This window comes from Pipistrellus hanaki, assembly GCF_964339955.1.
Source record: "Pipistrellus hanaki genome assembly, chromosome: 20".
Lineage (NCBI taxonomy): Eukaryota > Metazoa > Chordata > Mammalia > Chiroptera > Vespertilionidae > Pipistrellus > Pipistrellus hanaki.
This window is the reverse complement of record NC_140522.1, coordinates 2,878,725-2,894,758: the sequence shown is the minus strand read 5'-3', so window position 1 is coordinate 2,894,758 and position 16,034 is coordinate 2,878,725. Positions and strand designations below refer to the sequence as shown.

At 56.9% G+C, this 16,034-nt stretch overlaps 1 protein-coding gene across 1 annotated transcript; it reads right to left on the bottom strand.

Annotated features, from left to right (window-relative positions):
• Positions 1-604: 604 nt before the first annotated feature.
• On the bottom strand, positions 605-16,034 carry KCNK1 (potassium two pore domain channel subfamily K member 1). The gene is made up of 3 exons (XM_084868761.1): positions 15,595-16,034; positions 3,359-3,754; positions 605-1,594 (listed from the first exon to the last, which is right to left on the bottom strand). Exons 1-3 carry the CDS (start codon positions 15,947-15,949, stop codon positions 1,329-1,331), a joined length of 1,017 nt encoding a protein of 338 aa, XP_084724887.1. The 5' UTR covers positions 15,950-16,034; the 3' UTR covers positions 605-1,328.

The following is a 16,034-nucleotide window of genomic DNA, read 5'->3' as shown; positions in this document are numbered from 1 at the left end:
CGCTCTATATCCACGGAGCCACACCGGTGAGGACTTTTTTTTTAAATTTTATTTTAATGAGGTTCTTAGGAAACACCATCCCACGCTTTTTGGTGAATCAAGAGTCATCTGTGTTTCCCGGGTGGCGTGGCTCCGGGGCTGAGCATCGGCCCAGGAACCAGGAGGTCACGCTTCGATTCCCGGTCAGGGCACAGGCCCGGGTTGTGGGCTCGATCCCCAGGGTGGGGCGTGCAGGAGGCAGCCGATCCATGATGCTCTCTTATCATGGATGTTTCTCTCTTTCTCTCCCTCTCTCTCTCTCTCCCTTCCTCTCTGAAACCAATAAAAATAAAAATGTTTTTAAAAAACCACTGCAGGCCGAAACCGGTTTGGTTCAATGGATAGAGCGTTGGCTTTGGGGACTGAAGGGTCCCAGGTTCGATTCCGGTCAAGGGCATGTACCTTGGTTGCGGGCACATCCCCGGTAGGGGGTGTGCAAGAGGCAGCCGATCGATGACTCTCATCGATGTTTCTAACTCTGTATCTCTCTCCCTTCCTCTCTGCACAAAATCAATAAAATATATTTTAAAATAAAAATAAAAATAAAAAAGCCACCGCAGGCACCTGAGAGCACACCGTTTATTGCCAGAGGACAGACACCTTTATTGCAGGGGGTCACGGCCGGCACCTGCCCTCCCGTATGCCCTCCCCCTTCACCGTGCCTGAGTCCTTCGTACAGAGAGAAATCCAAAGAAACGGTCCCCACAGCCACAGCCTCGGGGGGGAAGAGGTTTGCTGAGACCCGCCGACGGGACCCCTCTGTCCAGGAGAGGCACCTGCAGATACCCCGGCGCGGACACACGTTCACGGGCACCTATTCCGTGTTATAAGTAATAGGGTCGTCTCAGGGTCTACAAAAATAATCATTTGGGGCGGGCGCATGCAAACCCATCCACATCCGTTTATACGAAACACATCGCTGCGCTCCTCCTTGGCTTTTCCGTGGAGAAAGGTTGCTACTGTGCCGTCCGCTAAGTGATTGCGAGGCAAACCCCAGCGCCCCTCCCCATTAAAAGCAGAAAACCTGCTTCTACCCACAGCGGTCCTTCCACCCCACTGGACGGTCCCGATCGTCGGGGTTCCGAGGAGTGACAGGCACCGGACAGTCCTCGGAGCCAAAGCTGGCTTTGTTCCTCTTTCTGCTTTGTCTGGAATGCGACCGAATGTCTTCGAAATATCGGGCGTTTGTTAGAATATTGTTTTTTGGCTTTTATATTCTCCTAAAGGCGCACAAAGCGAAGCCTCTCCCCGCCCGCCCCGCCTGGTGGCGCCGGAGGCCTGGGCGGCGCTCAGCGCTGGGGGGAGCCGTCGGCCAGGGCGGGTGGCGGCTCGGGGCCCACAAACGGCTCGCCGTCCGGCTTCTGGTCCTCCTTCCCGCCGGCCGTCTGGTCGGCGATGGAGGAGAAGGACAGCTGGTCGTGCTCCATGATGTGCAGCTGGTCCTCGTCCGGGTCCTTCTTCACGTAGAACATCTTCCGGAAGGTCTTCAGCTCCTGCAGCTCGCAGAAGGTCTCCAGCACCACCAGCATGGCCACCAGGCCCAGCAGCAGGTAGCCTGCGGGGGAGAACCCGGGTCAGAGCTCGGCGGGACGCCCAGGTGTCTGTTCATGAACCGAGCCGTCGCCACGGCTCCGGTGTCGGGGCGCACCTGGAACCCCAGGGCTCAAAGAGGGGGAACCCAGCCAGGCCTGAGCATCGACCTAGGAACCAGGAGGTCAGGGTTCGATTCCCCGTCAGGGCACATGCCCAGGTTGTGGGCTCCGTCCCCAGGGTGAGTTGTGCAGGAGGCAGCTAATCCATGATCCTCTCTCATCATGGATGTTTCTCTCTCTCCCTCTCCCTCCTCTGCCAAAACCACTTTGACTCAGTGGATAGAGCGTCGGTCTGTAGACTGAAGGGTCCCAGGTTCGATTCCAATCAAGGGCATGTGCCTTGGTTGCGGGCACATCCCCGGGAGGGGGTGTGCAGGAGGCAGCTGATCGATGTTTCTCTCTCATCGATGTTTCTAGCTCTCTATCCCTCTCCCTTCCTCTCTGTAAAAAATCAATTAAAAAAAATATTTTTTTAAAAAAATGGTCAGTCTCTGTCCACCTGAAATGGAGTGTGCTTATTTTCCACATATAAAATTCTGAAAATGGTTAACCTGGTCTACCTTTCAAAGGAGAACCAGATGGCCAACAAGATAAGCAACTGTTTTAAGAAGTTTCTGGTGAGTGAGAGAGCATGGCTGGCTGAACCAGGCTGCAATCCTGGGACTTGTTTGTTTGAGCTTAATACCTGCAATAAGGCAGAGACACGTTTTTTAATTAAAGCCTGGTTCTCCGGTACATTCTGTGGCACATTTTCGCACTGTAATTTATAATGCCTATTATGAGTAAGAAATGGACCTGTGCTTTTTTTTTTTTTTTTTAAAATTACATTTTCATTGATTTCAGAGAGAAAGGAAGAGGGAGAGACAGAAACATCCATAATGAAGGCGAATTATTGATCGGCTGCCTCCCGCACGGCCCACATTGAGGATCGAGCCCGCAACAAGGGCCTGTGCCCTGACCGGGCATGGAACCGTGATCTCCTTTGGGCTTGGTCCCCTGGGGGGAGGGGGAGGGGCGGACAGGAGGCAGCCAACTGATGATTCTCTCTCATCATGGATGCTTCTCTCTCTCCCTCTCCCTTCCTCTCTCTGAAATCAATAAAAAAAAGAGATATATTTTAAAAAATAAAAATATAAAAAGGAATAATATGGCCGAAACCGGTTTGGCTCGGTGGATAGAGCGTCAGCCTTCGGACTGAGGGGGTCCCGGGTTCGATCCTGGTCAAGGGCATGTACCTTGGTGGCGGGCACATCCCCAGTGGAGGTGTGTGCAGGAGGCAGTGGATCGATGCTTCTCTCTCATCGATGTTTCTAGCTCTCTATCCCTCTCTCTTCCTCTCTGTAAAAAAACAAAACAAAAAAAATCAATAAAATATATTTACAAAAGGAAAGAAAGAGCCGAAACCGGTTTGGCTCAGTGGTAGAGCATCGGTCTGCGAACTGGAAGGTCCCAGGTTCGATTCCGGTCAAGGGCATGTACCTTGGTTGCGGGCACATCCCCGGTAGGGAGTGTGCAAGAGGCAGCTGGTCGATGTTTTTCTCTCATCGATGTTTCTAGCTCTCTATCTCTACCCCTTCCTCTCTGTAAAAAATCAATAAAATATATTTAAAAAAAGAAAGAAAAGAAAGAAAGAAAGAAAAGAAACAGGTGCCGGTGGGTAGAGCAGGGGGAGCGTGGCCTTGAACCCCTGAACCCCGGGTCCCGTGGGCGCGGAGCCGGGTACTCACAGGTGATGCCCAGCTTGTACAGCTCCCGGAAGCGCTGGTTGTAGCCCTCCCCGGGCACGTAGTCGCCCAGGCCGATGGTGCTCAGCGAGATGAAGCAGAAGTAGAAGGACTCCAGGAAGTTCCAGTCGTCCTCCAGCGCGGAGAACACGGCGGCAGGCACGAAGAAGAAGGCGGCGGCGGCCGCGGCGCCCAGCAGCAGGGCGTGGGCCAGGGCGGCCCGCCGGCGGGGCAGCCCCCAGCGCAGGTGCGCGTACAGCACCGGCCGCCGGCTCACCTGCAGGGTCACCCGCTGCACCACGGCCGTCAGGAACAGCAGCGTGAACGGGATGCCGATGACCGAGTAGATGATGCAGAAGGCCTTGCCCCCGTCCGACAGGGGCACCGTGTGGCCGTAGCCTGCGGAGACGGGGCGGGGAGAGGACACAGGGAGTTAGTTTCCTGTGTGGGTTTTGTTTTGTTTTTTTAAAAAAATATATTTTATTGATTTTTTTTTTTAATATATTTTATTGATTTTGTACAGAGAGGAAGGGAGAGAGATAGAGAGTTAGAAACATCGATGAGAGAGAGTCATCGATCAGCTGCCTCTTGCACACCCCCTACTGGGGATATGCCCGCAACCAAGGTACATGCCCTTGACCGGAATCGAACCCGGGACCTTTCAGTCCCCAAGCAGACGCTCTATCCATTGAGCCAAACCGGTTTTGGCTATTTTATTGATTTTTTATAGAGTCAGAATCATCGATGAGAGAGAAACATGGATCAGCTGCCTCCTGCACACCCCCTACTGGGGATGTGCCTGCCACCAAGGTCCATGCCCTTGACCGGAATCGAACCTGGGACCCTTCAGTCCGCAGGCCGATGCTCTATCCACGGAGCCAAACCGGTTTCGGCAGGTTTTGTTTTTGTTTTTTAATGTATTTTATTGATTTTTTACAGAGAGGAAGGGAGAGGAAGAGAGAGTCAGAAACATGGATGAGAGAGAACCATTGATTAGCTGCCTCCTGCACAGCCCCTACTGGGGATGTGCCCGCAACCAAGGGACATGCCCTTGACCGGAATGGAACCTGGGACCTTTCAGTCCGCAGGCTGACACTCTATCCACGGAGCCAAACCGGTTTCGGCTAAAATATGTTTTTATTGATGTCAGAGAGAGGGAGAGAGAGAGAGACCGAAACACCATGATGAGAGAGAAGCATGGACCAGCTGCCTCCTCCTCCTCCTTCTTCCTTCTTCTTCTTCCTCTTACTGGGAATTGAACCCTGACCTCCTAGTTCATAAGTCAACACTCAACCACTGAGCCCTGACTTCTTTTCCGACCGTCTGGGCCATCATCTGGTTACAGGGCACATCCAAAACCATAACATCTTTCCCTTCCCGCCACTTCTGCAGGCTCTGAGACGCCACCGGCTCCACAAAACCAACACGAAACACACATAGTAGGGCCGGCGGCCCCAGCGAGGGTAACGTTCAAACACACACAGTAGGGCCGGCGGCCCCAGCGAGGGTAACATTCAAACACACACAGTAGGGCCGGCGGTCCCAGCCCTACTTTCCACCAGGCCCGAGTCCCTGCCAGTTCCAGGCGGTCCACGCAGCCGCCAGAGGGAACCACACACACACACACACACACACACACACCCCGGCAGGACTGAGGCTCAGCGGACGGCTAAGCCCTCACCAGCACGTCGCCCTGAACGGCGGACATGTCTGAACAGGTCCATTCAGGAAAAAGCCAGCACCACGCATTTTTTCCAAAATTGGATTCTGAAAAAAACAAAACAAAACAAAAACACACCCAAATCCTTCCGTCTGGGACTGTCATTGGAAGCGGGTTTGCAATCAGATTCCCAAGGTCCGTAACCTGCTCAGAAAGACCGGCTCCTGCAAATCCTCCCGCCTCAGACCCCACCCCCCCCCACCCCGCCTCCCCCCGCAATGATCTGCTTTGTTCCGGCTCCGTGCTGGGTCCATGTGGCAGGCAAGGCCACCACCTGTGTCCGGAAAACACGCGGGTTACCCACGAGGCACGGGGCGGCAGATCCCACAGAAATCAAGTGCGACTTGCCGAAACTGGTGTGGCTCAGTGGATAGAGCGTCAGCCTGCAGACTGAAAGGTCCCAGGTTCGATTCCGGTCAAGGGCATGGAGCTTGGTTGCGGACACATCCCTGGTAGGGGGTGTGAAGGAGGCAGCTGATGGATGTTTCTAACTCTCTATTCCTCTCCCTTCCTCTCTGTAAAAAAATCCATAAAATATATTTTAAAAAATAAAAAAATAAACTCATGTGCCTCTTCCTGTGAGGTTCCATGCCAGAGACGCTCAGGAGGGTGGAGCACCGTGGCTCTGAGCAGGGGTTCCCCACTGTTGTTTTATTTAAATATATTTTTGTTGATTTCAGAGAGAAAGGGAGAGGGAGAGAGAGAGACAGAAACATGTACTTCTGTTGTGTGCACATCCCCAGTAGGGGGCTTGCAGAAGGCAGCTGATGGATGTTTCTCTCTCATCGATGCTTCTATCTCTCTATCCTTATCCCTTCCTCTCTGTATAAAATCAATAAACATAGATGTGAGAGAGAGAGACACATGGATGTGTTGCCTCCTGCGCGCGCCCTGACGAGGGCCGGGGCCGGAGAGGAGCCCGCCACCGAGGTACGTGCCCTTCACAGGAATCGAACCCAGGAATTGGTCCGCAGGCCGATGCTCCATCCCTGAGCCACACTGGCCGGGGCAAAGGCTCTGCTTTATTTGCCCACACAGGGAGTGGTCTGATTTGCTTTGTGGGCAGCTACCCAAAGCAGTAAGAGGCAGACGGCAGCAGGAACGAGGAGGAGCCAGGCTGACTCTGGGAAGTCACAGCTGAGCAGGATGCCGAGGGTGGCACACCGCGGGCTTCATCATCCCCAGGGGGCCAGGAATCCAAGCGACTCACAGCATCGGACACACACACACACACACAGACACACGCACACAAACACACGCGCGCACACACACGTACATACACCACACACTCACAAACACACCCGCGCACACACACGCACACACACGCACGCGCACACACACGCACACACACGTACATACACCACACACTCACACACACGCGCGCGCACACACACGAACACACACACACATGCACACACGCCCCGCAAGGCGGCAGGAAGAATGCACCTGTCACGCGTGTGCGCGCACACGGAGCAGCACGCGGGGAGGACAGCTGTGTGGCGGCGTCTCCTGAGTCCCACTCTCTCTGAGAACAGTGCTTGCTGGCATCGAGCGCTTTCCCGCGCTGGGCACCGCTCTGCCAGGCCGGTTCCCCCCCGGCTGGGCCCCGTGCCCGCACCCGGTGCCAGGGCGGTGCAGCCAGGAGAGGGCCGCCCACACGGGGCCGCCATCTGTCCGCGCCTCCCGGGCTCCGCGGGGCCCCGGGCCCATCTGCCTGGGAGAGGCATTCTGGCTTCTGCAGAATTCCCCGGGCCTGCCATCTCTTTTCCTTCCCTTTTCCTTTAAAATTACACGGAGCGCCAGATGATGATGATGATCTCTGAACGCATCGTCACCTGGCCACTCAGTGTCTATCCTGTAGAATAAAAGGCTCATAGGCACATGGTCCCCTCGACCAGGAGTTCGACCAGCAGGCAGGCAGGCAGGCCAACCGTCCATGTCCCCTCCCCCTGGCCAGGCTGGCCAGACCTCACCCATGCACGAATTCATGCACCGGGCCTCTAATATATATATAAACACACACTGAGTGGCCAGATTATGATGCGTGTGGAGATCATAGTAATCCAGCCACTCAGTGTATATTTTTATGGGTTTCAGAGAGGAAGAGAGAGGGAGAGGGATAGAAACATCAATGATGAGAGAGAATCATGGATCGGCTGCCTCCTGCACGCCCCCCACTGGGGATCGAGCCTGCAACCCCGGGCCTGTGCCCTTGACCGGGAATCGAACCATGACCTACTGGTTCAAAGGTCAGTACTCAACCACTGAGCCACACCAGCCAGGCTTAAAATGCTGATTTTCAAAAAAAACATACTTTTATTGCCCTGACCAGTTTGGCTCAGTGGATAGAGCGTCGGCCTGCGGACTGAAGGGTCCCGGGTTCGATTCCGGTCAAGGGCATGTGCCTTGGCTGCAGGAGGCAGCTGGTGGATGTTTCTCTCTCATCGATGTTTCTGGCTCTCTGCCCCTCTCCCTTCCTCTCTGTAAAAAAAAAATCAATAAGATATATATATTTTAAAAAAATAAAAAATATATAAAAATAAATAAGTAAAGGCCAGGGCTGGGTCGGAGGTGAGAGGCCCCCCGAAAACGAGGTTCTGAGGGCTGCCCCGGGACGGAAGCCGAGGAGGAAGACAGGCCGAGGTCGCCGAGGGCAGAGGCGGGGGTCAGAGTCCGACGCTGGCTCCTGAGAAGGGACAGGGAGCCAGGAACACTGGCATGTGGCTGTGCCCGCGGCCTCCAGGGCAGGTGGGTGGCCAGCAGAGGCGCCCAGTTCCGTGAAGGACTAAGAAGTCCTGCCCAGCCCTCGCCGGTGTGGCTGGGTGGACAGAGCGTCGGTCTGCGGACCGAAGGGTCCCGGATTCCATTCCGGTCAAGGGCATGGACCTTGGTTGCAGGCACATCCCCAGTTGGGGGTGTGCAGGAGGCAGCTGATTGATATCTCTCTCTCATGGATGTTTCTAACTCTCTCTCTCTTCCTCTCTGTAAAAAAAATCAATAAAAAATATAAAACAAAGAAATATATATTTAAAAAAAAATATCCAGTTACCACCACTGCTACGGTATAGATGCAAGTAAAAAAAAAAAAAAAAAAATTTAAAAAAACAACAACAAATAAAATAAACAGCTCTACACGCCCGCCTGCCACCCACGGACACACCGGGGACCATCTGGAATGACACCCTTCAGAGGTGAATAACCCCCCTTTGGCTGAATCCCTGAGAATTCGGGGGGGGGGGGACACACCCAGCTCCCCAGAGCCCCCCTCTCTGTCCTGAAAGCTGGGGTCCGAGGAGGGGGAGGGGCACAGGCTGGGGCTCAGGCCACCTCCCGTCCATGTTCCTGCCGCAGACACGCCCGGGGAGAGACACACACACACACCCACTCACACACCCACACCCACACCCACACCCACACACACGTTCCCGGTACAGGGACCCCGTGGCTGCCTCCGGGCTCGCTCGGGGCTCCCCCTGTGACACGGCGGGGGTGTCGCCTGGGGCCATCTCCCTGGCCCCTCGGTGCCCCAGGGCCCGGGCGTTCCCATAATGTCCGCCCCCGACTCTGCCCGAGGGCCCCCGGCCCCATCTCCGGACTCTCTGTCCGTCCTGATGGCCCCCCGGGCACTCGCTCTGCCTCGGGACAGGACACCCTGTCCTCAGGGACTGCCAACGCCTCCGCCCGGCCGGCATGGCTCAGGGGTTAAGCTTCGACCTAGGAACCAGGAGGTCAGGGGTTCAATTCCCGGTCAGGGCACAGGCCCAGGTTGCAGGCTCGGTCCCCAGTGTGGGACGTGCAGGAGGCAGCCGATCCAGGATTCTCTCCCATCATGGATGTTTTTCTCACTCTCTTTCCCTCTCCCTTCCTCTCTGAAAGCAATAAAAATATATTAAAACAGCTGAAACGAGTTTGGCTCAATGGATAGGCAGTGTTTCCCAACCTTCTCTCATGATGAGAATCACCTGGTGGAGTTGTTAAAACACAGATTCCTGAATCCCAACTAAGAAGTGCTAAACTAGAATTTTTGGGAACATATAAGTAAAATTGTATACTTAACTAGTGCTCTAAGACAGATTTTATATACAGAGCACTAAGTTAGGTATGCAATTTTACCTATATGTTCCCAAAAATTCTAGTTTAGCACTTCTTAGTTGGGATTCAGGAATCTGTGTTTTAACAACTCCACCAGGTGATTCTCATCATGAGAGAAGGTTGGGAAACACTGGGATAGAGCATCAGCCTGCGGACTGAGGGGTCCCAGGTTTGATTCTGGTCAAGGGCATGGACCTTGGTTGCGGGCACATCCCCAGTGGGGGGTGTGCAGGAGGCAGCTGATGGATGATTCTCTCTCATTGATGTTTCTAACTCTCTATCCCTCTCCCTTCCTCTCTGTAAAAAATCAGTAAAATATATTTTAAAATATATATATATATATATATATATATATATATATATATATATATATATATATATATATATATTAACAACAACAACAAAAAGAAGCATGCGTCTGCATGGGGCCCAGGCCCAGCCGTCCCTGCCTGAAGCCGGGCTGTCTGTCCAAGGGCAGGGTCAGGAGCCACAGCGGCTGCCTGCCGCCCACAGGGTCAAGTGCAAACAGTACGTCCCACACCCAGGCCCCTGCCCTCGCCCTCAGGCCTCCTCTGGCCACCTGCCAGCCAGCAGGTGGCTCTGGGCCCTGGGCGGCTGCCACCCTCACCACCTCACGACCTCTCGCCCTCTTCCGGGAACGTGGGCTGTCCCTGTGTGTCCTCCTCCTCTGTGTCACCCAACAAACCTACCACGTCTCCTTTTTCCTTTTTTAAAAAATGTATCTTTATTGATGTCAGAGAGGAAGGAAAGGGAGAGAGAGAGAGAGAGAGAGAGAGAGAGAGAGAGAAGCATCCATGATGAGAGAGAATCATGGATCGCCTGCCTCCTGCACGCCCCACACTGGGGATCGAGCCCGCAACCCAGGCCTGCGCCCTTGACCGGGAATCGAACCTGGGACCCTTCCGTCTCGCAGGCCGACACTTTATCCATCGAGCCACACCGGTGAGGGCTATTTTATATTTTTTTAAATAGATTTCAGAGAGAAAGGGAGAGGGAGAGGGAGAGAGAGAGAGAAACATCCATGATAAAAGAGAATTATGGATCGGCTGCCTCCTGCACGCCCTCCCTCTTCCCCCCACCCCAACACTGGGGGTCGAGCCCACACCATGGTACATTCCCTCGACAGGAATCCAACCAGCAAACCCTTCGGTAGAACCAGCCCAGGGGCTCTAACCACTGAGCCACGCCGGCTGAGCTGCCGGTTCCATTTCTAAGCGTGGGATATACTGCAGAGGCAGGAGCACGAGGTGGGTGTGGGGGCGGCAGATTGTTGTCACAGCCTGGGGACACGCGGGCATGATGGGGGTTGTCCCTGGTCTGAACCCCTCCGTGGGGCGGTCGGACGGACGAACGGACGGACGGGGAGCAGCCGGGCATGGCCTCCGGGGCTCCAACAGCAAACCTAATTCCCGGACCGCGGGCTGTAAATAATTGAGTGCCCGGCAACCGGCGTCCGGACACGTCAAAATGTTAGCTTCAAGGACGTCGTCACCTTTTCATCCTGGTCTCAGACATACACGTGTCCCCTCCACCCACCCGTTATTCACATAAAATAGACAGCAGTTGAGCCCTTGTCGGTGTGGCTCAGTGGATAGAGGGTCGGCCTGCAGACTGAGGGTCCCGAGTTCCACGCAGGTCAAGGGCATGTGCCCGGGGTGTGGGCTTGATCCCTAATGTGGGGTGTGCAGGAGGCAGCCGATCCATGATTCTCTCTCATCATGGATGTTTCTCTCTCTCTCTCTCTCTCTCTCTCTCTCTCTCTTTCTCCCTCTCCCTTCCTCTCTGACACCAATAAGGATATATACAGGGAGTGGCCAGATGATGACAATCTCTGAACGCATAATAATCTGGCCGCTCAGTGTGTGTGTGTGTGTGTGTGTGTGTGTGTGTGTGTATTAGAGGCCCGGTGCATGAATTCGTGCATGGGTGGGGTCCGGCCAGCCTGGCCAGGAGGAGGGGACATGGGCGGTTGGCCGGCCTGCCTGCTGGTGGAACTCCTGGGTCGAGGGGATAATGTGCCTATGACCCTTTTATTCTATAGGATGCACACGGAGTGGCCAGATGATGATGCGTTCAGAGCTCATCATCATCATCTGGCCGCTCCGTGTGTATTTTAAGAAAACCCGGCATGTGAGAAGGGGACGCTCAGGTCACGGAGGACAGTGGGGAGCCGCGGTGCTGAGCTGGCATCCTGCGGTGACTCCTGGTAACTCAGCAAACCTCACACCGCGCGGAGAGAGCCACCGGGGCGTCCTGGGTCACGTGACGCCTCTCCTGTCCGTTACAAACTGGGCGCTATTTGAAGCTCAGGGTTCGGTTCCCGGTCAGGGCCCGGGCCCGGAGGGCGGGCTCCATGCCTGATGGTGCAGGACGCAGCCTGTCCATGAGTCTCTCTCCTCATGCATGTTTCTCTCTCTCTCCTTCTCCCTTCTTCTCTGACATCAATAAAGATATCGTTTCAAATAAATACATAGCCCTAACCGGTGTGGCTCCGTGGATAGAGCGTCGGCCTGCGGGCTGAAGGGTCCCGGGTTCGATTCCGGTCAAGGGCGTGGACCTTGGTTGTGGGCACATCCCCAGTCGGGGGTGTGCAGGAGGCAGCTGGTCGATGTTGCTCTCTCATCGATGTTTCTCGCTCTCTATCCCTCTCCCTTCCTCTCTGTAAAAAAAAAGAAAAAATCAATAAAATGAATTAAAAATAAAGAAGTAAATAAACAAATAAATGCCAGCATCTGTGTCTGACACGATCTATGCAGTCTCTATACGGTAAGCATCGACCCCATTTCACCGACCAGCAAAGGGAAAGACACCCTAGGCAGGGGTCCTCAAACTTTTTAAAGTGGGGGCCAGATCACGGTCCCTCAGAGAGCTGGAGGGCCGGACTATATGAACTACTAATTCCTACTGTAACACCTCGGCTGCGCTCACTGCCCAAAAAACCTGGCGGGCCGGATCAGACTCCCCTGGGGGCTGCATGTGGCCCGCGGGCCGTAGTTTGAAGACCCCTGCCCTAGAGAGTCACAGACAAGCCCCCTGAGGGTCTGATTCCTGCTGAATGTTCTTTCAGAGGGGGTCCCTCTGCACCCCCCCATTCTCCCCTGACCCCCTTTCCAGCCTGACCTCCTGGCAGGGCCAGACTCCTTCTACCGACTCTGAGGACAACAAAAGAGGTCAGAGCGCAACCGGAATCGGGGCGACGGGTGCGTGGAGGAAGGCGGGGCACCCCCAAAGGCACAGCTTCTGGATGGGGACCGCGGCTCGGGCCTCAGAGGAACTGCAGGCGTCAGGGCCTCCCGGGTTCGGCCGCAGTGGGATCGGATGACGGCCCTGCAGAGTCCCCGTGCCCTCTGACTGAGCCGGTCACCCGAAACCCCGCGGTGCCGGGTCCAGACACGGAGCATCTCCGCGTGTGCCACCCCCACCGCCCACAGAACCCCCTGGCTCCGAGGACCCCATTTCCCGCCGGGTTCTGTGCAAGCAAAGCTGCATTCTTTTCCATTTTTTTTTTTTTAAATGTATCTTATTGATTTTTTTTTTTTTTTTACAGACAGGAAGGGAGAGGGATAGAGAGTCAGGAACATCGATGAGAGAGAAACATCCATGAGCTGCCTCCTGCACACCCCCCACTGGGGATGTGCCCGACACCAAGGCCCATGCCCCTTGGCTGGAATCGAACCTGGGACCTCTCAGTCCCCAGGCCGACGCTCTAGCCACTGAGCCACAGCGGTCAGGGCAAGCCCGGGTTCTGACACCACCCCGAACTTTAGCTGTGTCGGGAGCGGGTCGGTACCGGACCAGCAGAGAAACATCCTGGATGGAGGACAGATTCTAAATCCTGTCTGCATTCGCCTAGAATGAGCCCGCCCAGCTCTCTCGGACCCGTGGAAAAACAAAACAAAAACCATTGATTCTGCTCTTTGTACACACCCTCAGAGGCCCCATCCCCACCTCCTTTATCCTCATGTGCCCCTGGCCCTGATCTCCTGTTGGAACTCCTGCTTTGTATGAGCAACAGCGGACTTCCTGGGGAGAGTCCACGCCATCGGAATGCCAAGCAGCAGAGAGCCATCCCCCTGGCCAGTTGGGCTCCGTGAACGGAGAGAAGATCCTCAGCCTGCGGGCTGAAGGGTCCCGGGTTCGATTCCCGCCAAGGGCACCTGCCCGGGGCGGCTGGCTGGCTGGCTCCATCCTCCGTGGGGGGCGTGCAGGAGGCAGCGGATCCATGATCCGCTCTCATCACGGATGTTTCTGTCGCTCTCCCCCTCTCCCTTCCTCTCTGAAGTCCATTAAAGTACGTTTTTTTTTTAAAAAAAATTCACACACACACACACACACACACACACACACACACAAATACAAGACTTCTTGTGGATTCCATTGTAGTCACTCACCCCAGACGTCTGAATCACTGTCTCCCAGAAGCCAAGCCCACAGTGCACTATCACCCAAACCAATGGATGGATTGGAGGTAGCCTTAGCCCAGGGATTTCAAAACAAACAAACCTGGCAGGTGGGAAAGGGGCAGGGGGGGCAGTGAAGGCAGAGCTGAAGTCTAACAGAGTAGATCCACCTGCCAAGGACAGGGGACGGGGTGCAAAGCATTCCTGGCCGCTAGGATGGGTGTGACCTTGTGCAAGGGAAGGCGATTTGTTCCAAACATCAGATTTTTGCCCCCCCGGCCTGTGTGGCTCAGTGGTTTGAGCACGGACTTACGATCCAGGAGGTCCAGGTTCGACTCCCCATTAGGGCTCCATCCCCAGTGGGGGGTGGCGAAGGGGGTGGGGAGCACCTACAGGAGACAGCCCACCCATGATCCTCTCTCATCCTTGATGTTTTTATCTCTCCCTCTCTCTCTCCCCCACTCACTTCCTCTCTCTCTCTCAGAGCAATAAAAGTATATTTTTAAAAACAAAGCATGCCCAAGTGGATAGAGACTCGGCCTGCGGACGGGAGGGCCCCAGGTTCGATGCCGGTCAAGGGCACGGACCTCAGTGGCCGGCACATCCCCAGTGGGGGGCGTGCAGGAGGCAGCTGATGGATGTTTCTCTCTCATGGATGTTTCTAACTCTCTATCTCTCTCTTCCTCTCTGTAAAAAATCAGTAAAATATATTTTAAACACACACACACACACACACACACATACACACGGCCAGAAGCACTGAGCACACTCTCTAAGGCAGACTCCAGGCCCATGGGGCCCACCTAGCAATACCTCCCGCAGGTGGACAAGCCTCGCTCAGCCCCACCCAGCCTCCCTCCCCTCCACCAGCTGCCCCGGGGCGCAGGGCGGGCCGGTCACCCCAGGGCGGCCACGGGGGGGGGGGGGGGGGGGCGCTCCTCCCCCCCTGCCCGCCCCGCTGGGCGCCTCCTGCCCCGGAGGCAGGTGCACCCCGAAGTTCACAGCCGGCTCCCCCTCCAGAAAGTTGAAATCCTGCTGCAGCAGTGCGCCCCATTTTGCCAGATCCCCGCATGCCCTCACCCCTCCTCCTCCTTCTCTTCTGGGAAAAAAAAAGCCACAAAAAACAAACAAAACCGGCCGGGCCTGTGCGTCCAGGTCACCGCCAGGAGCGGAGTGATGTCACCCGGCTCCCTCTCCCCAACCCTCCCCCCACCAGGTGGAAAGACAGGAGCCCACAATCCCAGGCATCACCCGCGATCCGCGCCCTCCGGAAGGTGACCCCGTTATCCCTCCGGCGGGATGGGTGCGGGGAGGGCGCCCGGGGAAGCCGGAGTTTCCCGCATCCCGGGGGCCAAGGCCGGGCCAGGCCAATGCGGGCTCCATCCCGCCACACCGGCTGGGGGCTGGGGACCCAGAAAACAGGACGGAGCCCAGGAAGCCCCTCTAGCCACCCAGGCCCAAGGTTTTGGGGGTGCGGGGGTCACTTCCCGAGAGTTCCCATGGCCACCTCCCAGCTTCCGGCTCCCCAGCCCGGCCCGGGCCAGTCCCCGGCGAGGAGAGGTGGCCCGGGTTGGAGAGGGCGCATCGGGGGGCGCAGGGGTCGCGGAGGGGGGGGGGCGCAGGGTCGTGCGCCAGGCCAGGGGGACCCCCGGCCGGTGGCCAGTCCCCCAGCGAGGGGAGGTGGCCAGTGGCCCGGGTTGGAGAGGGAGCCTCGGAGGCTCGGGGAGCGCGGGGGGCACAGGAGGCTCAGGGGCGCGCTCCAGGGGGACCCCCGGCGAGGGGCGAGGGGCGCGCAGGTGGCCGGGGTGGAGAGGGTGCATCGGGGGGCGTGGAGGACAGGGGCAAGCGCCGGGGGGCCCCCCGGGCGGCCTGAGCCAGTCCCCCAGGGAGGGGAGGTGGCCGGTGGCAGGTGGCCGGTGGCCCGGGTTGGAGAGGGCGCATCGGGGGGCGCAAGGCCGGGGCGCGCGCCAGGGGACCCCCTCTCCCCGCGGCCGGCCGGCGCCTACCGGTGGTGGACAGCACGGTGCTGGCGAAGAAGAGCGCCGAGGTGAAGTCCCAGTTCCAGCGGCCCGAGGCGTTGCCGAGCGCGGACACGCCGTAGTTGCTGGCCTCCAGCACGCGGCCCAGGAAGCGCTCGAGCTGCGGCTCGGCCAGGCAGGCGTGGCGCTCCAGGAAGCGCCGCTTGAGCTGCCGCAGCTCCTGGCGCAGCAGGTCCTCGTGCGGCAGCTCCACGGACGAGAAGACCACGGCGCCGAACACCAGGTACAGCAGGTAGCCCAGCACCAGCAGCGCGAAGCAGCAGGCCGGCCGGTGCCGCTGCGCCAGGCGCCCGCACGCGCTGCCCGCCAGCGACTGCAGCATCGCGCCCGCCGCCCGCGCCCGCACCGGCGACCGGGGATCCGATCGGCTCCCGCGCCGCTGAGCCCCGCCCCGGGCCCCGCCCTCC

Coding starts and splice junctions, on each gene's coding strand:
- KCNK1 (XM_084868761.1), bottom strand. CDS start 15,949: ATGCTGCAGTCGCTGGCGGGCAGCGCGTGCGGGCGCCTGGCGCAGCGG. Junction 3,755..15,594: donor CACCGTGCTGTCCACCACCG/GTAGGCGCCGGC, acceptor CCGTCTCCGCAG/GCTACGGCCACACGGTGCCC. Junction 1,595..3,358: donor GTACAAGCTGGGCATCACCT/GTGAGTACCCGG, acceptor TCTCCCCCGCAG/GCTACCTGCTGCTGGGCCTG.